Below are 24,177 nucleotides of genomic sequence, written 5' to 3'. Positions count from 1 at the left end.
CCTAACAATATTTCTTTACTGCTGCATAAATACTTGGCCAAAAGAACCATAACTGTATGTGCTGGAGAGTTTTGTCCTCCCCCAAATGGCCACCCCATAAATGCATGTGTGCTGCCCTCAATACCAGTTGCTCATGTTTCTGGGAAACTAGCAGCTGGTCTACTCGCTTACCCTGCACATAGGTTACCCAGTACACTAAATAAATAAACTTTCTACACAAAATATGACACGCCTTCTGGTGGCAAAGCAGCAACTATGTTACCATTTACCTCCACAAAGATTTCAAATGCATTTATCAGATAACCATCATTCTGTGGTACTGCCCAAAGGGCCTAATTCAGATCTGGTTGCAGCCGCAAATTTGTTAGCTAATGGGCAAAACCATGTGCACTGCAGGGAGGCAGATATAACATGTGCAGAGAGAGTTAGATTTGGGTGTGGTGTGTTCAAACTGAAATCTAAATTGCAGTGTTAAAATAAAGCAGCCAGTATTTACCCTGCACAGAAACAAAATAACCCACCCAAATCTAACTCACATTCAGCACCTCTCACAAACCTGCCATTTCCATCTCAAAAACATCTCCAGGATCAGACCCTTTCTCACCCAGGACGCTACTAAGACCCTCATCCACTCACTGGTCATCTCCAGATTGGACTACTGCAATCTCCTCCTATCTGGCCTCCCTCAAAAATGCCTCTCTCCACTCCGATCTATCCTCAATGCTGCTGCCCGTCTCATCTTCCTCACCAAATGTACTACATCCACATCCTTCCCATTCAGAATCCAAAGCAAGCATCTCACACTCACCTACAAAGCCCTCATCCACTCTTCTCCGTCTTACATCTCTGACCTTAACTCTCTTTACATTCCCACCCGTCCCCTTCGCTCTGTTAATGCACGCTGTCTGTCCTGCCATCAGATTACCTCCTCCCACTACTACCTACAAGATTTTGCACATGCTGTTCCCCATCTCTGGAATTCTCTACCTCTCCCCATCTGACTCTCCACCTCTCTACAAAACTTCAAATGGGCTCTCAAGACCTACTTCTTCACCAAACCCAGCCAACTCTCCTCCTAACCCTCTTATCTATGCTTACTGTCTACCACTTCTGTCACCTCAGTCTGTTAGCCCCTCACCTTTTAAATTGTAAGCTCGCAAGAGCAGGGACTTCTTTCCTCATGTGCCTTTCCTTTTCTTATTTACACTATCTATTACTCCATACTCCCTTTGATGGCACCTAACCCCGGGTTTTCTATACCTGTCCTATATTGTCTTGAACTGTAAGTGCCGTTTTCTTGTTTGCTCATTTGATTATATACTTTGTAATGGGCGCTGTGGATCCCTTGTGGCGCCATATAAATAAAGGATAATAATAAATAAAATAATAATAAAACTTGATCAGCCCAGAGAGGAACCAGGTTAGTAGAGATGATGGTCAATGCACTGCCAGTATCCCAGACCTCTCGGACTTCAATTTGCAGCCTCAAATGGAACAGGGTGGTTTCCCATGTGGAAATGCTTTTAGCAGCCATGCAGACCACAGGTCGACAGGTTTTTCCAGCGCTGCAGTCCATCGCCTCACCCTGCTTTGGACAGTCTCTGTGTATATATCCTGATTTGCCACAGTCAAAACACACAGGTGGAGATAGGTTGGTTTATACAGTATAACAGCTGGGACCCTGGACCTGGGCTTAGGTACTGGTGGTAACCCTTGGGTGGCTTTATTCAATTTCTCTATGGTTATGTACCACTCAATTGCCAAGACTAACTCCTCAAATGTTTGAGGGTCATCCTGTAGGGCCCACAGTTGTATGCATGGTCTAAAGCAACAGTTTCTACTAAAACTGGAGCAGTATGTTTCTCTGGTTGTAGCCAAGCTTTACTCAGTCTGGCTAATTTAGCCAGCTGGACCCTTGGAGGCTCAGATGGACTCAACCACCACTGATTAAACATCTTTACTGTGGCTTGTCACCCCAACTCTGCTGAGGATAGCCTTTTTCAGACATGGATAAGAGCTAGCTTCAGATATCGTCAAGTTTATATAGACTAGCTGTGATTTCCCTATGAGGCTAGGGCAGTGGCGTGCGGTGAGGTCTGTGGCTGGTGAGGCACTACAGCCATAATTTCCGCTGGATCCTGCCGATGACCCCTACCGCCACCGAGCCAATGCCCACTACTGCCTCTGAGCTGATGCCTGCTGCTACCGCCAATGGCTTACAAACTTGCCCACCATCAACTGACCCAGCCCTCAGCGACTAATTTGCATCTCAGTCCGATGCCGCCAATGTCCGCTGCCTGCCTGCTCATCATACTTGTGATATATTGTACATTTTTATAGAAAAAAAATAAAAATTAGTGTTTGGGACTGGGAAGGGAGTGGGAGGAGGACATGCATGCAATTTTGTTGTCCAGGGCTTCCATTAACTTAATGGAGAAGGGTCTGAATGGGTTAAAAAATGTTTAAAAAAAATGGTTCCAAAAAAATACGGGGGACAAAAGATGTAGGGTTCCCCCCTACTTTTAAAACCAGCAACGGGCTCCACTAGCCAGGGACATAATGCCACAGCCGGGGGACACATTTATGTAGGTCCCTGCGGACGTGGCATTACCCCCCCACCCAACTAGTCACCCCTGGCCGGGGTTCCCTGGAGGAGCGGGGACCCCTTAAATCAAGGGGTCCCTCTTCCCTCCAGGCACCCAAGGGCCAGGGGTGAAGCCCGAGGCTGTCCCCAGCACCCCCGGGCGGTGGGTGCCGAGCTGATAGCCATAAGTGTGTAAAAAAATATTGTTTTTTGTTGTGGAACTACAAGGCAAAGCAAGCCTCCCCCGCTTGCTGGTACTTGGAGAACCTCAAGTACTAGCATGCGGGGAAATAACGGGCCCGCTGGTACCTGTAGTTCTACAACAACAAAAATACCCAAATAAAAATACAACACACACACCGTGAAAGTAAAAATTTATTAAAACACACTTAAACACTCACACATACTTACCTACATCCCACGCCGGTCACATCCATTTGTCCATGTAAAATCCAATAGATGGTTCCTGTAAAAATGAGAGAGAGATTACTTACCTACATCCCACGCCGGTCACGTCCACTTGTCCAGTAGAATCCAATAGGGGTACTTGTAAAAATTAAAATTATACTTACAAACAAAGTAATCCACAGGAGGAGAGAGAGAGCAAGAGAGAGAAAGAGAGAGAGAAATGAATGAATATTGGGGGTGATTCCGAGTTGTTCGCTCGCTAGCTGCTTTTAGCAGCATTGCACACGCTAAGCCGCCGCCCTCTGGGAGTGTATCTTAGTTTAGCAGAATTGCGAACAAAAGATTAGCAGAATTGCGAATAGAAATTTCTTAGCAGTTTCTGAGTAGCTCCAGACAGTGACTTACTCAGCCATTGCGACCAGCTCAGTCCTTTTCGTTCCCGGTTTGACGTCACAAACACACCCAGCGTTTGCCCAACCACTCCCCCGTTTCTCCAGCCACTCCTGCGTTTTGCAACTCGAACGCCTGCGTTTTTCCGCACACTCCCATAAAACGGCCAGTTTCCGCCCAGAAACACCCACTTCCTGTCAATCACATTACGATCAGCACAGCGATGAAAAATCTTTGTTATGCCGTGAGTAAAATACCTAACTTTTGTGTAAAATAACTAAGCGCATGCGCTCTGCGAACCTTGCGCATGCGCAGTAAGCGACTAATCGCAGTATAGCGAAAATCGGCAACGAGCGAACAACTCGGAATGACCCCCATTATGCACTCGCTGATGCGGGAAGACAGGGGAGAGTGCTGCTGCTGGCTGGGAGGATGGAGCAGGCGCCCCCAATAGTTGTGAGCCCAGTAGCTGTACCCCCAGTAGTTGTGACACCACTAGCTGTGCCCCCTGTAGCAGTGCCCCCAGTAGCAGTGCCCGAGTAGTTGTGACCCCTGTAGTTGTTCCCCTTGTAGTTGTGCCCCCTGTAGCTTTGCCTCCAGTAGCTGTGCCCCTTGTGGCTGTGCCCCCAGTCGCTGTGCCCCCAGTTGCTGTGCCCCCAGTTGCTGTGCCCCCTGTAGCTGTGCCCCTTGTAGCTGTGCCCCTGTAGCTGTGCCCCTTGTAGTTATTCCCCCTGTAGCTGTGCCAGTGCCCCATACACAAACACACATAAAAAAAAAAATACACACACACACACACACATTTACCGCTCCTGCTGCGCTGTCCTCCGTCTTCGTCCGCCGGCTCCTCTCTACTATGGGAGAGACATCATGACTCATGACGTCGCTCAGACACTAGGGGTCAATTATGACCTCTAGTGTCAGTCAGTGGCGCCGGCTGCAGCGGGCACCCACACGGCCCACGGCGCTTGCTGCAGCCGGGAAGTAGGGGATTAGCCACTGATTGGACAGCAGATCCAGCACTGGATAAACTGGGCCAATCACATCTGGGGGACTGACAGGGGCGTGCATTCATCGGGGCTGAATGCACGCCTCTGTCATTGAGGCACCAGTAAAGGTGCCACTTCCCCGTGCTTTTTCAATGGGCTTTCACAGCCCATTGCTGCGCCCCGCCCCCTGCCCGTCCCCCGGTGCTTGGACTTTAATGTTAGGTGCGGTAGGCACCCCCCCGCTGCCTCCCAGCCCAACATTTTCACGGGGGGGGGGGACATTTTTCAAATAATAAATGAAGATATTTATCACAGACTCTGTTATAAATATCTTCTTTTTATTTTTTTAATCATTATGACTGCACGTCCCTGGGCCAGGGCAGTCTTAGCAGTATAGGTCCCTGAGCAAAACAATGCACTGGGGCCTATACCCATCCTCCAGCGGTAGTGGTGGTGGGTGCTATCAGCAGAGCTTTAATGTCCTGTGGGCTGTAGGGGGTGTTCTATCTTCCATTCAGTGTCTAGGACCTGGAGCAGTAATTCCTGCTTATTACTCATGTACTGTTACAGATGGTGGGAGATGGCACCAGAGGGAGAACTCTAAACTGCATGGGTTCTCAAACTCGGTCTCAAAACGCCACTCATTTCCCATTTTTCAGGTTACCTGTGGATTTTCAAAAGTGTGACAGTTGGTAATACATAGTGCACCCCACCTGGAAAACATGAACTGTGTAGGGTCCTGAGGACCAAGTTTGAGAACCACTGGAAGCCTTTTCTAGACAATGTGGCTCCCAGTGCGAGCAGTAAAATATGCAAAAAGGGATGTTTATCGGCTTTCAGGCCAAGGGTGGCAGTATTTCTGAAACTGCACAGATTGTGAACTGTTCATGTGCTGCTGTGGTGAAGGTGACTGGACAAATGGCACCATTGCGAATAACAAATGTGGAAACTGCGGAGCATCACATGCCATTGATGTGAGAGGTGAACGTTGGCCGACCGACACGCTACAGTGGAGCAGCTTACCATCAAAATTAACCTGGGGGCTACCAGACGTGTATCTAAAATTACCATTCAGCTAACCCTGCTGCATATGGGTAAGGCTAAGCAGTTACTCTGGCTATTAGCTGGTGGTCATAATAATGTGACTCGACCGTGTATTTCAACAGATATTTAAAAAGTCAGGTCAGATGAACAAGTTGTTGACATGAAAGCATCTTGATTGAACCACAAAATAGACAGCTATTGCTCATTTATAATAGCCGTCATTTCAGTTTCTTTCAGATATTTTCTCTTTTCTCTCTGCTACAGTAAAGGGAAAACTGTTCTGAAAATTATATTAGCTCCAGATAGGTAAAAAAAATGTGTTACAATAAAATTCTAAAAATTACAAAGTGCCCTTCATGGTGTCTTCCAAGATGGGACCTATTATCTCAAGGACCATTCCTTGATCCAGATTTACCTTACTTGGCGATAAATGTATGGCTTTTGAAGCCATGATTGTAAAAATCCAAATATTTGGGGAATTGCTCACTACAGACCATGTTATTAACCACTTGCCTGGCACCAGCAAGTGTTTTATCTGCCCCCCCACCCCCACCCCCCACCCAGCAGCTGCAGACAATGGCAGCCGCTGGGAAATTGTAAGACAACCCCCCAAGCCACCCCCAGACCACCCCTGTGTGCCTGGCAGCTGTCTTGGGGGTAAAAAGTAACGTTGCAATGGTTGCGATGTTACCAATCTTCCCAACCGATGTTCTGATGGTTGAGGAAAATGAATTTTTTTAATTTATTTTTTTAACTAAAATCATTTTGGATAAGGTTAAATTCATGTTCTTTACTTATTTCACTCATAAAAAAAAAACAATTTCTGAGCTGTTTTATGTGGGAAAAAAATAGTTAAGTGATTAAACCATAGTGTGGAAGGTCTCTTGGTGCAAGCAATTATTTTCCACTTCTATTTTTAAACTGTCTAGGTTACTTCAGTTTTTATAGGAAGATCTAATTTCTGGAATGAGGCTTTGGGCTAAATTTACCAAACAGCAGTTTTGCTGGGGGTTTGAAACAACTGGCGGCTTTGACCTTCAGTCCACTTAATTAATCATTTGTCAGTTTGGACAGTCATTCCCAAAATGCCAGCGATGTTTAGCAGTGTACAAACCACTGTTGTTTGGTTTAAAAACACTCAGAAAACTATTGTAAACATGTTGTATATATCTGGTCAATCAAAAGGTTAAGAATCACAATACACCTAGAAAGAAGGTGGCAGTTAACATTAATAATATTGCTCTCAATAAAATTAAATCTCCATTTTGCCCCTGATATGTTAATAAAATAATATTGTCCTATAAAACATGATAAATGCTAATCTTATTCAATACCTAATTATTGCCATCAATTTACAGTAAGTGTACTGTGATACATCTCCACGGATTGACCAGATAGCTCAAACAACATGCTTTTTTAGCTATCCCGTCTGTCACAGGCTCCTCAAAATTTTCAGCAGTTTTTATTTATTTCTATTATTTACATATAAAAAAAAATTGGGACTGTGATATTTTTAGCGACATCTTCTGAACTGGTGTTTTATAGCATTTTTATGATGGTTTTTGCCTTAGTAAATGCGGGCTTTTTAAAACCAACGTAAAAACCACCAAAACCGACACTTATTAAATGTTGTCCTTAACACTGGCTTATCTATAATGGGTGCAAGGTGTGCGGTGGACATTGTGCCCTTGGGTCGAGGATGGCCCATGTGTGATCCTGTGCATGACTGCCCGCTATGCTCCCCCCCGAGCGCGCACGCGCATAACGCTGCATGGGATTGGCAGCCGTTTCCTCATATCCTTTGAACATAAGTAAGTAAGATCAGGGAATGACTGATGACCCTACAAGAGCGCACCATGCAAAATATCGTGCATACACATGGATCAATTGGTCGTCCGATTGATCGGGAGTACCCCGGGAACACCCCGATCGTTGGACAAATTGTTCAGTGTGTATGCACCTTTATTGTGCCTTGAGGACCAAGGTTGGGAATGCCTGGCTTACACTTTAATTAAAGAAACTCTAATAAGTCTATGCAAACCAAGGAAATATTCTTAAGGCGCAGAGGCTAATAACGTTCCATTGAAAAAAATCTTAACTGGGTAATAACAAACAGTCATAGAGGTAGGAAGGCCCTGCTCACAAGCTTACAATCTACGGGGAAATAGGCATTATTAAAAAAAATGATGGGTTTCTAACTATTGCATAATTGTCCACCAGATTGCAAAGGTTCTTGGTGAGCTGCATGATATGGCCACACAGAAATTATGAACCTGGGTCAGGAGGAAGGGAAAGTGAAGAAAGAGAAAATGCCTGAGGATATGATTTATAGTAACTTCAAAGGCTTAAAGTGGCCCTAGAGAGGTGATGGAACCCATTTTCCCAGCAACCTACTCCTCCTCCCTTTAGGCAGAGCCAGGGTAGGGTGTTCAGCGGCCCCCTGCAAACTACAAATTTGTGCCCTAACCCAATACTGTCTCAAGGAACAGTACGCATCGAAGACGCATGATGCAAAAAAAAAAGGGGTGTGGTATCACAAGGAAGGGGTGAGGTCACACAATAGTACCCCCAATTCAAATTACACCACACAGTTGCACAATCTTCATTACACCGCATGTATTACCCCTATATTACACCACAGATTAGTGGCCCTTATTCATGTTACGACATACAGTACTGCCCCATATTCACATTGTGCTACACAGTAGTGCTTCTTATACACAATGACCACATAAGCAGTGCTGCCTATGTACATAATAAATGATCATGGTAGCAGTGCAGCTTATACACAAAATAATGCCCATGGTAGCAGTACAGCTTATACCCATAATAATGCCCACACCATCTGAGAATGGTGTAAATTAATTTGACCAAACTCTGAAAATCTTCACTTTTTTTAGAGTTTGGTACATACTGATGTCTGATTATGTATAATTATTATCTTTGATAATTGGGATTGTGATCTGTACTGCCAAATAGCATTCTAAAGCAGATTTCTAGGAAATCTTGTGCATTATACTATAGGGTGGTCTTCAGTATGCCAGCGGTCGGGCTCCTGGCGCTCAGTATACCGGCGCCGGGAGCCCGACAGCCGGCATACCGACACTTTTTCTCCCTCGTGGGGGTCCACGACCCCCCTAGAAGGAGAATAAAATAGTGTGGCGCGTGTAGCGTGGCTCCCGGCGCCGGTATGCTGGTCGCCGGGAGCCCGGCCGCCGGCATATCGTAGTGAACCCATACTATAAGTACATAGCGACAAACCATAAAATTAGGCAGAAACTGATGTTTCTATATCATTTTACAAAAAAGTTTATAAATAGGCCCTACGTATCAAAGCTCTGCATCTCTTTATTTATCACTGCCCTAATCCATTCTTCACAGCTCTGCAGTTGTTTCCCCTCAAACTTTTTGTCTCTCTGCTGCCTCATCTTCACTTAGGGCTTCACCCTTTAAATCTAGTAAAGGGCTTCCAACTTCCTATCTGTGGAGGAACTTCTGAGTGGTGGGCCCCCCGCCTCCATCCCAACCCAAGTTTATAATATGCCACATCATAGTGGGTGACGGGAGGGATGCAGAAGGTGACAGAGTAAGGCAAGGGAAGGCAGAGGTTGACATAGAGAAGCAGAGGGTGACAACAGAAGGCAAGGGGAGGAAGAGGGTGAAAGCAGAAGGCAGGAGGAGGAAGTGGGTGATGTGGAAGGTAGTGGATGAAAGGGAGAGGCAGTGGATGACGGGTACAAGCTCAATGTTCTACGTGGTGCAGAGAACAGTGGGGCATGTACCATGGTGGGGGCAAGAACACAGCGGCCTCTGCTCCGTATTGTGCTTTCCTCAGTTCGGCACTCAGTCAGGCAGACTCTGAGAGTGCCAGTTACACCAGTTATGGCTGCCTTAAATTCACAGACAGCAGTGAATCAGAAAAATAACGTACAGTTGTCTGTTAATTAGAGGCAGTATGTGGCTGTGATCATCAGCGCTGATAGGTGGCAAGACTCCTCTATCAGTCCGGTACATACAAGGTCAGCCTTACCTCCATAAGGTAAGAGGCAGGTCTCTCAGACAGTGGGGCCCACTCTGCTCTCTGCACTGGGCCATTCATTCAACATTGCTTTAAATGGTCTACTGTTCTGGGCAGCAATGGGCCCATTAATTAATTAATTAATTCATTCATTCATTCAACATTGCTCTAAATGGTCTGCTGGTCTGGGCAGCAATGGGCCCCTTAGTTCTCAGAGGCCTGGCTGCAATGCACCTGCTACAACAATGGTAGTTCCGCCCCTGCTTCCAATTTAGTTTAGCCACACTGCTTCTGCAATACCCCTTCCATTTACTGGCTGATAGGGGCATTTGGGGACTCTGGGACTCATTCAGATAATTTGCAAATGCAAATCATCATGTAATGAGCGATTATGGGCACACTGCATATGCGAACACACCCAAAAACAAGAAAGTGCACACGCTTTATGTCTGGTTTTCGTGATTGTACATAGGTATCTACCAACACAGTAGTGATCACATTTTGCAACGATAAAAAGGAGTGATGGAGGAGTATCAGTGGAGTGACTACATGAGAGGCGTGTATTGGGTGCATTGCAATTGCAATATATGCTAAACATATTGCAGGAATTGCAAATGCATCAACAACACAGGCTGAGTAGCTAGAGGGCTACTCAGACTGTGGAAGTACTGATGGCAGCAGCAACATTTCCAATGGTCAAGCTAATAATTATAAAAACACAGGCAGCTGATGGTGTTCATAGCATACTTGCTGACTTTGTGGGTGCCAGTCAAGTCGGCACAATGTGGGTGATGGCCTCGGCATATGTGGGCGAGGGGCATGGAGGCACAAACGCATCACTGTGGCCCCGCCCCAGCTTTACAATGCACAAATTACAATCAGTGTGCAATCCATGCTGAATGATGCCCTCTGCTCCTCTTTAGTCATAATGGGCAACTTTTATTCCTTCTCTCCATAATTAGGTTCATACTACCTCTGCATATATGGGGGCAGATGTACTATGTCTTGGAGAGTGATAAAGTGGAGATAAATAAACTACCAACCAATTAGCTTCTAACTCGGATTTTTCAAACAAAGCATGCAACATGGCAGTTAGGAGCTGATTGGATGGTACTTTATCTCTTTCCACTTTGTCACTCTCTAGGGCTTGGTACATATCCCTCATATATTTGTAGTGCAGCCATCTCTGTCATTCATGTAGAGCCGTAACTAGATATTTTGGGGCCCTGTGCCAGAAATAGAATTGAAGCCCTCCTACACACTATAAGTAAAACAAGGACAGTGTGCACAGAAGGTGTGCAGCAAAACTGTAGGGGCATGGCTTCATGGGGAAGGGGTGTGGTCACAAAATAAGTCCAATTCATATTCTGCCATACAGTAGTCTCCATTATTCAAATTAGTCCACACTGTAGTAGCACTTATACACAATACACCAGGTATAGTCCTCTATATACATTACACCAGGTACAGAACCCTTTTACACATTACACCAGGTAGAGTCCCATTTTACACATTACGGCAGGTAGAGTCCCATTTTACACATTACGCCATGTATAGCCCTTTTACACATTATGCCAGATAGAGTCCCAGTTTACACATTGCGCCAGGTAGAGTCCCCTTTTGCACATTATGCCAGGCAGAGCCCCTTTTACACAATGCGCCAGGAATTGTCCCTTTAATACAATGCACCACCTTTCAAATTCTGCGCTGTTCAAGCTCTGGAACAGGCAGCCAAACAAGATTGGCTGCCGGCCCGCGGCAGATTTCAAATGGTGGCGGTTATAGGGCCTTCTCCTCACTGCAGCCACCCACTCCCTCCTCACCACTGCTGCCCACATCCTCCTCACCGTCTCCACTGCCCACATCCTCCTCCGCACCACCACTGTCCAGGGCCTTCTCCTCACCGCCGCTGCCCACACTCTTCTCTGCACTGCCACTGCCCAGGGCCTTCTCACCCAGGGCCGTCTTTTCATATGGGCTCAATGGGCTCTTGCCCAAGGGCCCCAGGAGACTAAGAGCTGAGGGTCCCCTCTTTCCAGGGGTACCAGATTTTTGAAAATCGGCCCAGGGGAACCGGAGATATCTGACTTCAAAGCAGTGGTCCCTATCCAAGACTGTTAATTGCTCTTTCCAGCCAGATATCTCTGGTTTTGTCTAACTTGGAGTTTTTTGAGGATATTCTCCAAAATATGGGACTCCCCCCTTTCAGTGGACATTGGTAGCTTGTCTCTACTATGCCCAGAACCAGAGATATAAGCCTTCAAGCAACTGGTCCCTGCTCCAGCTCCACACATCTGGTTTGCAGTTTTATACTTTTGCCGGTGGATTGCTCTGGCTCCTGAACTCTGATCCCCAAGTTCCCAGAACTTTTTGAAAGGTGGGACTCTCTAGTTTTTTTATCGCTTCCAAAGCTAAGAAATCTATTTCCAGGATCTGGAGATATCTGCAGTCAACCAAGCCTCCCTCCCACCGAAAATGATGAATATTAAGTCCACTCCACTATCCACCCCTCCCCTGCGTATTACACACCCCTTACCACCCTGGAAGTTATGTAAAAGGGCCCCTTTATTCATCCCAATGCCTCTTCTACAGTTTAGTGTTCTCCCTCCCACCCCATCTTACACCATCTGTGCAGTAAAGGAGTAATTAGCAGAAATTACTGCTCCAGGTCCTACATACTGAGTGGCAGATAGAACACCCGCTACCACTCACGGGACATCAATGCTGCGGCTGATAGCACCCCCACCCCTACCGCTGGAGGATAAGTAGGGGGCCCAGTGCATCGCTGTGCCCAGGGGCCTACACTGCTGTTAAGACGGCCCTGTTCTCACCGCTGTCAACTACAGCCTCTGCACCGCTGCCGACCACAGCCCCCTCCGCTGCTCATTAGGTACTAAGTTAGCTGATTGCTTGTTTTTGCACAGATATGCAATGCTAATAACCATCAAACTATGCTGCAGTGTAATATGCATCATGAAATCTGTAAGTTATTGTAAATGATTTTGTATTGATATGTAGTGGTTGTGTGCGATTTTTATATTACAGGTTTTTTTTTTCTAGGGGTGGGGGTATTTTTGCATATTTCAATCAATGGGCCTAAGTCAGACCTGATTGCAGCAGCAAATTTGTTAGCAAATGGGCAAAACCATGTGCACTGAAGTTGGGGCAGATATATCATGTGCAGAGAGAGTTAAATTCAGTGCAGGGTAAATACTGGCGGCTTTATTTTTACACTGCAATTTAAATTTCAGTTTGAACACACCCCACCCAAATCTAACTCCCGCTGCAGTGCACATGGTTTTGCCCAACCACTAACAAATTTGCTGCTGCAATCAGGTATCAATTAGGCCCAAAATCTACACCTCCTGCAGTTCATGTGTTACTGGACCTTTTCAGTGTTACTCCAACACAGTATTCAAACACTCAAACTTCCAACATAAGGATTCTTCCTGTGTTTAGAGAGCTGATTAATCTGGACCCATGAAAAGGCTGTGTATATCTCAAATGCAGAATTTTCGATATTCGCTTGCCATTTAAATATATATTCAAGATTCCTTAATGCGCTGATATTATATAATGTCGTAAGATCTAGCCACAATGATTAATTATAATGATTTTCCAACAAATATTACTGTATCAGGCAGGTCCCCCAAAAGTAAGGCCCCTTGCCAATATGGGCCCGTAGAATTAATGTAAAAATGTTTTTGTTTTTTTTGAGGAGCGCTCCCATTCAGTAGATGTTTTTGCTAGAGATGTGAACAGAGGATGAACTATTATAACCTCATATACAAATACACCCAATATATAAAAACTTTTTAATTAAAAATGTAACATATTCAGAAATTAATTGACATAAGCATTTTCTTAATATTCCAGAAAGATATCAGCAATTCAGAGCCTTGCAAGCCCAATTAATTTTCTGTTAATGTAATAAAATGTTTCAGTCAATGCATTTCGTCTGTGGCGACTTCTTCAGGGGTGTCTTAGAGTGTAAAAGAAAAAGAGATATCTCAATAACAGCATGCTTATACAAATTAGAATAAAGCTCTATATATCGAGTACAATAATAGTTACATTTACTTTAGCAGTAATATACCATTCACAATGACTTCATATAGCCATAATTAGAATATTATTCATTATTTTTTTCAACAGTTTACATATTCATTTAATAATCCTTCCATATATTTGAAAAATATTTGAAAAATAGCTGGTTAGTTAATGACAGTCAGTTGAAAGACTCCACAATGAGAAATCTTTAGTTCAGTAGAAGAGTACTTACTAATTCTCAGTATATTGAGCTTTCATCTTTAGGTGACAGGAATGGTTTTCATTCTCAGATGAGGGTTTAATAAAATACACAAATGTAAGAGCATACCATTTTGCCCAATTGAAAAAATAAGACTAATAATCTTAACTTTTTTTGGATATTATAAAATACATATATATATATATATATATATATATATATATATATATATATACATACATACAGTGTGTGTGCGTGTGTGTATATATGTATGTATGTATGTATAATATATATATATATATATATATATTTATTTCATAGTGATAATGAACTTAATAAAGTACTTACTAAAATATATAGAGGGTAGTCTCAATTGGATTCCACAAAATAGGTGATTTAAATTTTGTGAAGCTCCTATAATATATGTTATTTAGTGAGCAGTATGTTCATGATTTATTTATTTATCTATACTTAAATATTGAGGTAAAAATGCACTTACTATCAACATAACTTATAACCAATATCTTTAAAGGGTTGTATTCAAGTTCTTAATAGATGTCCAGTCCTATGTTGACCTATTAGAAATTGTAATTTCAATAAGTTATTTGGTCCAGTCCAATATGGTAAAGAGTGAGAGGGATAAGTAATAGACTTACCAATAGCAGGTAATCACATATATATATATATATATACATACATACATACATACATACATACATACATACATACATATATATATATATATATATATATATATATATTTATTTATTTGTTTATTTTTTTCTACCGGAAAATGTCTGTGTTTCTTATTAATAGGAGTGGTATATGCTTAGAATGTATAAACCGATGAATTTCACCCAAACTAATCTGTTTTATCTTTCTTTCACAGCATGAGAGATTAGCAAGGTAAGATTTTATTTGGTTTGTTCCTATTAAGAAATGGTGTGACGCTATGTTAAATAGATAATATCATGCTATTATTGTGTATGTATATTATCACAAATACAGGGCTGATGCAGATCCTGAGTTGACATACTCCCATTTACTTAACTTACAGTATCTTGCATGAATTTGTTCTCACATGCTGAGAAAACATGGACATGTCAACCCTTACACAATTGCAGAACTGGAGAACTGAAAAGAACTGAAGATGTGGTTTATGTATATGAAGTTCAGTGGGTCCATGCTCACGCAAATGCAGTACCTGCAGACCATTGGCGTATCTATAATGGGTGCAGTGTGTGCGGGGCACAAGGGCCCCGGGGTCCAGGGGGCCCACACCACACACACTGCACCCATTTGCTTAATACTGACCTCTCTGAAGTCCCCCGTCGGAGCAATCCTTTTTGGCAGCGCAATAGAGTCTGAACACTAGGGGGAACAGACTCTATTGCGCCTGCTGAAAACTCTGGAAATATGGCATGTGGCCATTTTTCCAGAGATTTGCGCATGCGCATTAGGAAACTCTTTGGGGAAAAATGGCCACGCGCTGTTTCCCGGAGGTCTGCGCATGCGCAATAGAGTCTGCGGAGAAGGATGGCGCCGCCGGAGGACTCTGGAGAGGTAAGTATTAATACCTTGTGCCTCGGTCAGAGAGAAGGGGGCCCCTGATGCATAAGGCTGCACACATGCCTCCTTTTCTCTTAAAACGCCCCTGCTGCAGACCTTCCAGTATTTGCAAACGTGCCTTTTAGGTAGAGTATATTTTGCACCTGATATAGGTATGCATTAAGGTTGTCTTGCTGGAAAATAGCTGCATATATGGATTAGGTAAAGGCTGACACATCTCAGATGTATCTTATCTGTGAAAATGTACTTTTTTGCAAAAACATTTCCTTTGAGTAACTTACTCCCAGTTTAATTCCATCCCTGGGGTACGTATATTTACTGAAGTGCGGGTTTTTAGAAGTGAAGTTGTTTCCAACAGCAACCAATCATATTCTAGCTATTATATTCTATAAGGTGCTAGATGAATAAAAAGAATCTGATTGGTTGCTATGGGCAACATCTCCACTTCTAAATGAAAACACAAATGTCTGGTATGTTTCCAATTTGTTCTTATCATGTCGCTTACTATATTTTTCTCCAGAAACCAAAAATCCTGAGTTAAAAACAATACATATTTTAAACCTATGTATGGTAGAGTTGTGTGGGCTCAGTTTCCGGAAAACGAACCACATCCGAACTTCAGGTAGCTGAGGAAATCTGAGCAATGGCTTGGATTTTCTCACCAGGCTCAGATTTCAAATTGAGGCAAAACATTAACATCCCAATGTCAGATCTCGCGAGTTTCGAATTAGATTTAAGTCCCTCCTGTGGTGATTCAGATGCCATTTCACACAGAACCGCCAGAAGAAGAGCACAGCCACTAGACTGCCGAGGCAGAAATGAGTAAATTATTAATAAATATACAATAATAATAGTCCTTTACTGGTACACAGCCCAGAGCTCCTAAGGGCAGCATTATCCATCATTATTAGAACACATGTACAGTCACACTGGTGCTCACTGCTGCTGCAGAAGTTTTAAAGCTAGGAGTCATTGTTTCACATGTCCCTACTTAACTACCTGCCAAGCTAGATGGATGAAGGCAGTTAGCAAAACATAAGTTTTATATTTTACAGTGTAGGTTAGGAACATCTATAATATTACTTGCATTGTTGTCACACTGGTGTTTCAACTAAACTGCATCACTTCAGTGCATAGCACACTGTTGGGATTTTTTTTTTGTAAAAAAAAAAAAACCATAAACACCATAACCCCAATGTTGTCATTTGCGGAAAAAGTAAAAAAAATGCGTTTTTTGTACAACTTGTGTATGTTCATCAATATGGATCAGTTGAGAGAAGAGCAGGAACAGCAACTAAATGCTACTACCACCAGTCATGACTATACTAGTCCTTCAATGTCAACTTCTAAAGCCAGTGCTCATGGGCATAGATGGTTTAAGTCAGGTCATCTGAAAAAAACTAAATAATATTTCACATAGGTAAAGAAAAAAAACACCTCTAACAAAGGGAAGGTTTACTGCAGAAAAACATAAAATTGCCAATATGCCATTCACCATAAGCACCATAAGACCTTAGCTTTTATTTCTGAGTGGTGGTTCTGCAACTGTCAGTGAGGCATCATCTTCTGCATCTCATAACAATGCAAGACCTTCTCACTCAGGGGTAACTTTACTAACATTCGTCTGTTTTTAGATTGCAACTTTTTTGGAAAGAAACACAGTAATGTACTTAACTAGCGTGTTTTTTTAATTCGAGTTTACCTATGTCGATGTCATTCGTATTAGCCGGGCAGTGTTTTATGGGGGAGTTTAGTAAAACAATGCCGGACATGACACAAGGAAGCCCGGCCGGATCAGTGACATCTGTGCAGGGCTTTATTGTGTACAGCATAGGTGTTCAACCTGCGTCCCTCCAGCTGCTGCTATTAAGGCATGTTAAAACTGAGCAGGGCATGCTGGGATGTATAGTTCCACATCAGCTGGTGGGCCACAGGTTGAAGATCCATGGTGTACAGTATTTAACTAGTTAGAAAATAATAAAAAAAAATTGCATATGGTCCCCCCTCTCCAAAATATAACCAGCCCTGGGCTCTTTGAGACAGTGCTGGTTGTTAACATACTGGGAGGAAATTGTGTTGGGGTTCCCAGTATTTTAAAAAACAGCACCAGGCTCTTGGACTGGTCCTAGTTCCCATAAAATTTGGGGAAAAGGATGTAGGAGTCCCTCATATTTTTGAAACCAGCACAGGACTCCACTAGTCACAGCCGGGGTACACATTTATATAGGTCCCTGCGGCTGAAGCATGACCCTCCAACTAGTCAATCCTGCCCGGGGTTTCCTGGGGGAGTTGGGACACCCCAAAAAAGGGGTTTCCCTCTCCAGGCACCTATGAGCCGGGCTGATAGCCATTAAGTGTAAAAATAAAAAATATTATTGTTTTTTGTGGGACTGTAGGTTCCAGCAAGCCTCTCCTGAATGCTGGTACTTGGAGAACCACAAGTACCAGCATGTGGGGCATTAAAGGGACCGCTGGTGCCATTAGTTCCACAACAAAATAAATAGTACAATAAACACAGGATTCACACGCCGTCAAAAGCACAACTTTAATAAAACATCCATGCAAACTCACACTCACAAACACACACTTAGATATACTTACTAGTGTCCCACGGAGTCCCCTTATCCCCTTGTCTAGTAGAATCCACAGGATACCTGTAAAAAAAAATGCTCACCTAATACAGTATAGATCGGTTCTCTTCATTCCAAGTAGACATCCAGGGGGTTAAAACAAATAAACAAAATTAACCAGATCCACCGGTCATGTAGGAGTGTATGTTTGCACATACACTCCTACTACATTATTGCGGGCCCTCTACATGAGTACTGTCACTAAAGGGACAGGCCAGCCAACCAGGAGCTGCTGCCATAGCAGCAACATCCTGATTTGATTTGCTCTCCCAGGGATCAGCCAATCGTAGTTTGCCCATAGGAGTGAATGGAAACGCTCTAGAGTTATAATCAGGAGGGGTGAGCACACACTTTTTTATTATTATTTTACTATTTTACACAGTTTTACACAGAGGAGAATGTATGGATCTCATTGATCCGTGCATGCTTCTCCAAACATGCCAGCCAAAAGCAATTATATTTAAAAGTTCTATTTATATATGAATTCTATGCTTTTTCAGCAGTGTTTGGATATTGGGGGTCATTCCGAGTTGATCGCTAGATAAAAATGTTCGCTGCGCAGCGATTAAATGAAAAAATGGCACTTCTGCGCATGCGTATGCTGCGCAGTGTGCAAGCGCGATGTACTTTCACAACGGGCGAAGTATTTTTACACAAGGTCTAGCGAAGCTTTTCAGTGGCAATGGCAGCCGCAGAGTGATTGACAGGAAAGGGGCGTTTCTGGGTGTCAACTGACCGTTTTCAGGGAGTGTTCGAAAAAAACGCAGTCGTGCCAGGAAAAACGCAGGCGTGGCTGGGCGAACGCAGGGCGTGTTTGTGACGTCAAATCCAGAACTGAACAGTCTGAAGTGATCGCAAGCTAGGAGTAGGTCTGGAGCTACTCTGAAACTGCACAATTTTTTTGGCGTCGGCTTAGCGTTTGCACGACTGCTAAAAACTACTAGCGAGCGAACAACTCGGAATGACCCCCATTGTCGGCAGATATTGAAGAATATGAATTCTTTGTAAATTCCCATGTTGTATGAGGTGCATGTAAAAATCCAGCTGTGTTTGATCGATGGTCTATTGATTTGTATTTGTGTTGTGAGCAGTGAAAGTGAATACGAATTGCACCAACACTACTGTGATTGCTATTTAGTAAATTACTGAGTTGCATTTTATGATAAAAATACAAACTCAAATGGATTCGGGAGCTTAGTAAATTTATCCCTCAGAGTCTTAAAAGTCATGTCAAAAAAATGAAAATAAGAAAATCCGTGCTGAACCCCCCCCCCCCTCCCAAACTGTGTGTTCAGAAACATCACAAATCCCAGAGGAGAGTGTGTGAATGACCTTTCTGATACTGTATTCATAGAGAAGCCTCATTTCATTATTTCTGCACCCTCTGCAAATGTGGGGATGAGCAGCAGAAGTTAACATGCTGACCTAGAAATCGAGGATGCTACAGTGGAAGTGCAACAGGATGAGGGGGATATTTTTCTAGCTGACCCCAGCATTAATGAGGATTTTGATGATGAGGATGTTGCCTGTTTAAGTCAGACATGAGTGGACACAGTTCTTGCTGATGATAAAAAGAAGTCCATTGTCATGCCAGTGCATAAAACCAAAAAATTCAGCTCTTATGTGTATAATTATTTTTACACAAACTCTGACAACAGTTGTCAAGCCATCTGTAGCATTTGTAAAGCCACAGTAAGTAGAGGTAGGGATGTTAACCACCTAGGAACCTCCTCTCTGTTGCATAATTTGCAATGAGTTCATGAAATGTTTTTTTGCAAACTCAGAAACTTATGCTAAAAAAATAACAAGCAGTCTAGCATCAGCTAGCTTCTTACTCTCAGCTAAATCTCAGCACCTGCAATCTCTACTGCCAACACCTTTATCATAAATTTCCTCACTAATAATTGAAGGTAGTCCTGCATCCAATTTGCTAATTCTATCTGACTCCTCCCCTATCCAGAATTCCTCAGAAGAATCCTTGAGCACTAAGCCTGCTGCAGGGAGTGGATCTTCATCCCAGAAGGGTATCCAAGAAGACTACTAGTATTTAAAACAAAATAGACTATTAAACACTCCTGTGCAAGGAGAAGCAAGTATGGCAGCTGTCACTCAGTCATACAGCGGATCACATCATGATGGCTACGCTAGTATTAGATGTGCGGCCAATATCCACCATTAATGCATTGGGTATTAGAAAGTTGATTGAGATCCTGTGTCCCTGCTTTCAAATTAGATCTTGGTTCCATTTTACCCCAAAAAGCAATTCCTTGGCTGTGCCAGAACATTAAAAAAAAACTTATTATTGTCCTACAAAATGCCATTGTACCCAATGTCTACTTAACCACAGATATGTGGACAAGCAGAACGAAGCAAGCTAAAGATTACAGAACTCGCAGGAACAGCAACAGCATCTAACAAACAATGCCAGCTCATTCAGAGAGGCAAGCTATTATCTGTATCACCAGCTGCAATAAAAGGATACCGCTTAGAAAAACTAAGGGATGTCATAGCAATATGACTTACCCTGCTTGGACTCTCCTTTCTGATAACACCACAAATATTGTGAGAGCATTACAGCTGGGTGAATTCAAATACATCCCATGTTTTGCTCACATGATCAACAGAGTTCATAAAAAAATTACAGGGGCATAGAGGAGATGCTGTCTGGTAACTTGTTTTGTGGGGGCCCATATAAACCAAGACCTTCAGCCACAAAAGTGGCAGATTATGTCACTGAAGTTCTTGGATTGTTAAACTGTGCATGTCCTTTTTAATATATAACATAAGGGAGGGCTCTAGGACAATTCCATCTTGCACTGCTTTTCTTTTAATTATGGGGTCTTTGGGGGCATTAGTGATGGTTTATTTTACACAGATAAACCTTTTTATTTGGTTATTACTCTGTACTAATTTGCAACACATTTTTGACAAGAAATTAAGTGGTACCTTGTAAGTAATCACTCAATTGATCACTCTATATGGTCCGTATTCCCCCATTGCAGAACAACCTACAGCTCTTGAACTATGCCTCACACATGTTCATTTTAATCAATCAATCAATCAATCAATCAATCAAACAATTAACCAATCCATCATTCTTGTATTCTTTTATGGCCTTTTCTCTCATGACTTGCCTGCCTCCCACTATATACTCCACCTCCACTTCCCTGTACTGGCCTTGAGTATCTCAGGTAGTTCATGATCAATGAAAACATTCTTCGTTACATTCTATGGGATCATATAGTTTATGAAATTTCTATTCTGTCTGCCACTGCAGTGCTACTCTGTTTCCTAGATGTGCCATGTTTGAAGTTGAACTGCCAACATGTTTGTGCCACCCACTGCTGTTGCTAGGCTTAGTCAACCAGCTAGCTCTGTGCAACTTTTGGTCTGAACTGTATGAAAACAATATTGTGAGCTGTGAGGTGGCCAAAATATACTAGAAATTAGTGGAAATTAATTTTATTGAGGTTAATAGAACTGTAGGAGAAAAAAGTCCCAAATTATGTGATTTTAGCTGTTTTTATAAATTTTTGTAAAAAATAATAATAATAATACAGTGATAGGGGGTTTGGAAAAATCAAAACCAAAACCCAATGAATATTTTATTTATTTCTGAGTTTACTTCATATCTAGAAAGTTAGTCTTTTTCACAAACTGAATTTCACTGATTTTAATGCTAATGTGTGAAAGTTGAAGAAGCACCATGGACACAAAAGCAGACGTACTAAGTTTTATGTGTATAATCTGTATTGTGGCACCTGTTAGCATGTTTTGCATTCATAATACACCATTCACTCTTCTTGCAACCCTCCCTGTATATATTGCCACCTCACTTATCCACTCACCTCTTATTAACACTCATGAGCTTTTTACTCATCTTTGTACTTTGACAATAACATCCACAACTGGACACCATAAAAAAAACATTCACAAACCTCCTACAACTATATTTATTTCTCTCTCTTACTTTTATTAGCTGGTGACATTTCACCTAATCCAGGCCCCAAACACTTGCCCCACTGACATTCACCTCATTCCCAGCACTATAGAATTCCAGCTAACCTCATAAACATCACATGTTTCCCATCATCCTCCAAATCACTAAAATGTGGCTTATGGAATGGACGCTCTGCTTGTAACAAATTAACGTACGTTCATGACCTCTTCATATTTAACAACTTCAACCTGCTGACTATTACAGAAACATGGCTCACACAATCTGTCACACGGTGGTCTCCACTTCACACACACCCCCAGGCCTGATAACAGTAAAGGTGGTGGGGTTGGATTATTACTATCCCTATCTTTTGCATACACAGTTCTAAAACAGGGTCCATCACTCACATTTAAATAATTACATTCTATCAGAATTTACACTTCTTTCTTTCTGCGTGTTGCAGCTACTGTATCTATTGCCCACCTGGGCATCCCAAACAATTTTTAGAAGATTTTTCAGCCTGGTTCTCTCACTTCCTATCCTGTGACATCTCCACCACCATCATGGAAGATTTCAATATTGCGATTGATAATCCAAAATCTGCTGCTCATACCTCCAAACTACTCTCTCTAACCATCTCTTTTGGCCTCTCCCAATGAACTGACTCCTCTACTCATCAGCAGAGCCACTGCCTAGATCTACACAGATCTGCCTAGATTCCCCAGACTATGCTCAGTTTCTGAATTCACTAACACTCCTTTCCCTCTCTCAGATCACAACCTTATCACCTGCATGCTCTCCTCCATTAATTTAACTCAGTGTCACTGACGTCCTCCAGTCCTCCTCAAACCTGCAGATATAGTAATGCAATTAATCTTCAAGAACTTTCCACCTCACTCCAACAACTGCTTTCACTTATTTCTGCATTCACACCTCCTGAGATGGCTGTATCACACCTGAACCAGATTTTAAAGATTACCCTTGATGAAGTGGCTCCAGCTACCCTTCACACTCCATGTAGGCCTAGATGTCAACCCTGGCACTCTAAATTAACAGGACACCTACAAAAACTGACATGTAAAGTTGAAAGCTAGTGGCGTAAATTTTGTATTCCAAGTGACTTCCTCATATATAAGACTGTCTACCACTCTTATTGTAATGCCCTGGGCGCTGCCAAACAAACACATTTCCAAACTCTCATCTATGCTCAAGCCTCTAACCCCAAATGACTTTTAAATACATTTTCACTTCTCAACCATCCTTTGCCAAACCCATCAGCCACTATATGTGCACAAGATCTTGCTTCCTACTTCAAGGACAAGATTGATAAATTCCAAGATTAAATGGTATACTCTTCCTCAACCAGTGACCTACTCCATTCCCTAACTGAACCCTCTGGCACTTTCTCTTCATTTGATCCCACAAATGAAGATGAAATATCAACACTCATCCTGCTACTCTACTACCTCTCCTCTTTATCCTATACCCTCACAAATAAGTAAATCTTTGTCTCCTGTTCTCATCCCAACCTTAACTAACATCTGTAATCTCTCTACTCGTATATTTCCTTCACTGTTCAAGCATGCATTGGATACTCCCATTCTGAAAAAAACTAAATTCTGACCCTAACTCTCTCTCGAAGTACTGTCCCATCTCTTAGCTCCCTTGCCTCTCCAAGCTACTTGAGAAACTTGACTACACTCGCCTCACACACTTTCTTAACTCATAGACCTTATTGGACCCACATCAGTCAGGCTTCCATTCCCAACAATCCACAGAGACAGCACTGACTAAAGTATTGAATGGCCTAAAGGCCATTACTCACTACTTTAGTTCTAGATCTCTCTGCTGCTTTTGACACTGGTGACCACTCTTTTCTCATACAAACAGGATACAGCCCTCTCTTGGTTCCTATCCTACCAATCTAATTGCTCTTTCAGTGTCCATTTCTCTGAATCCACCTCCTATTTGTTACTTTTTTCAGTTGAAGTGCCGCAAGGCTCAGTCTTAGGTCCTCTGCTTTTCTCAATCTATACCTCATCTCTTGGTAAACTAATCAGTTCTTTTGGATTTCAGTATCATCTGTATGCAGATGATACTCAAATCTACCTATCCTCCCCTGATTTGTCTCTATCTGTATTGGGCAGTGTCACTGAATGCCTCTTTTGGATGTCATCTCGCCATCTCAAACTTAATATTTCTAAAACAGAGTTAATTATATTTCCACCAATAGTTGTTACCAACCTAATATTTCTATCACTGTTGAGAACTCGACAATCAATCCTACACCACAAACCCGCTGCCTAGGTCTTCCTTGACTCTGAACTGTCCTTTGTTCCCCACATCAAAACTCTCTCAA

General features: G+C 42.7%; 1 protein-coding gene across 2 annotated transcripts in view; it reads left to right on the top strand.

Annotated features, from left to right (window-relative positions):
* The window catches only part of LOC135042067 (protein phosphatase 1 regulatory subunit 12B-like), a 202,207-nt gene that overhangs the window by 26,975 nt on the left and 151,055 nt on the right, over positions 1-24,177 (top strand). For both annotated transcript variants that reach the window (XM_063954986.1, XM_063954985.1), the window contains exon 2: positions 14,569-14,585. In XM_063954986.1, the coding sequence (XP_063811056.1) occupies positions 14,569-14,585 (17 nt within the window). The remainder of the gene's footprint in view (positions 1-14,568; positions 14,586-24,177) is intronic.

This window comes from Pseudophryne corroboree, chromosome 2 (genome assembly GCF_028390025.1).
Source record: "Pseudophryne corroboree isolate aPseCor3 chromosome 2, aPseCor3.hap2, whole genome shotgun sequence".
NCBI classification, from domain to species: Eukaryota; Metazoa; Chordata; class Amphibia; order Anura; family Myobatrachidae; genus Pseudophryne; species Pseudophryne corroboree.
This window is presented reverse-complemented; position numbering and strand designations above follow the sequence as displayed.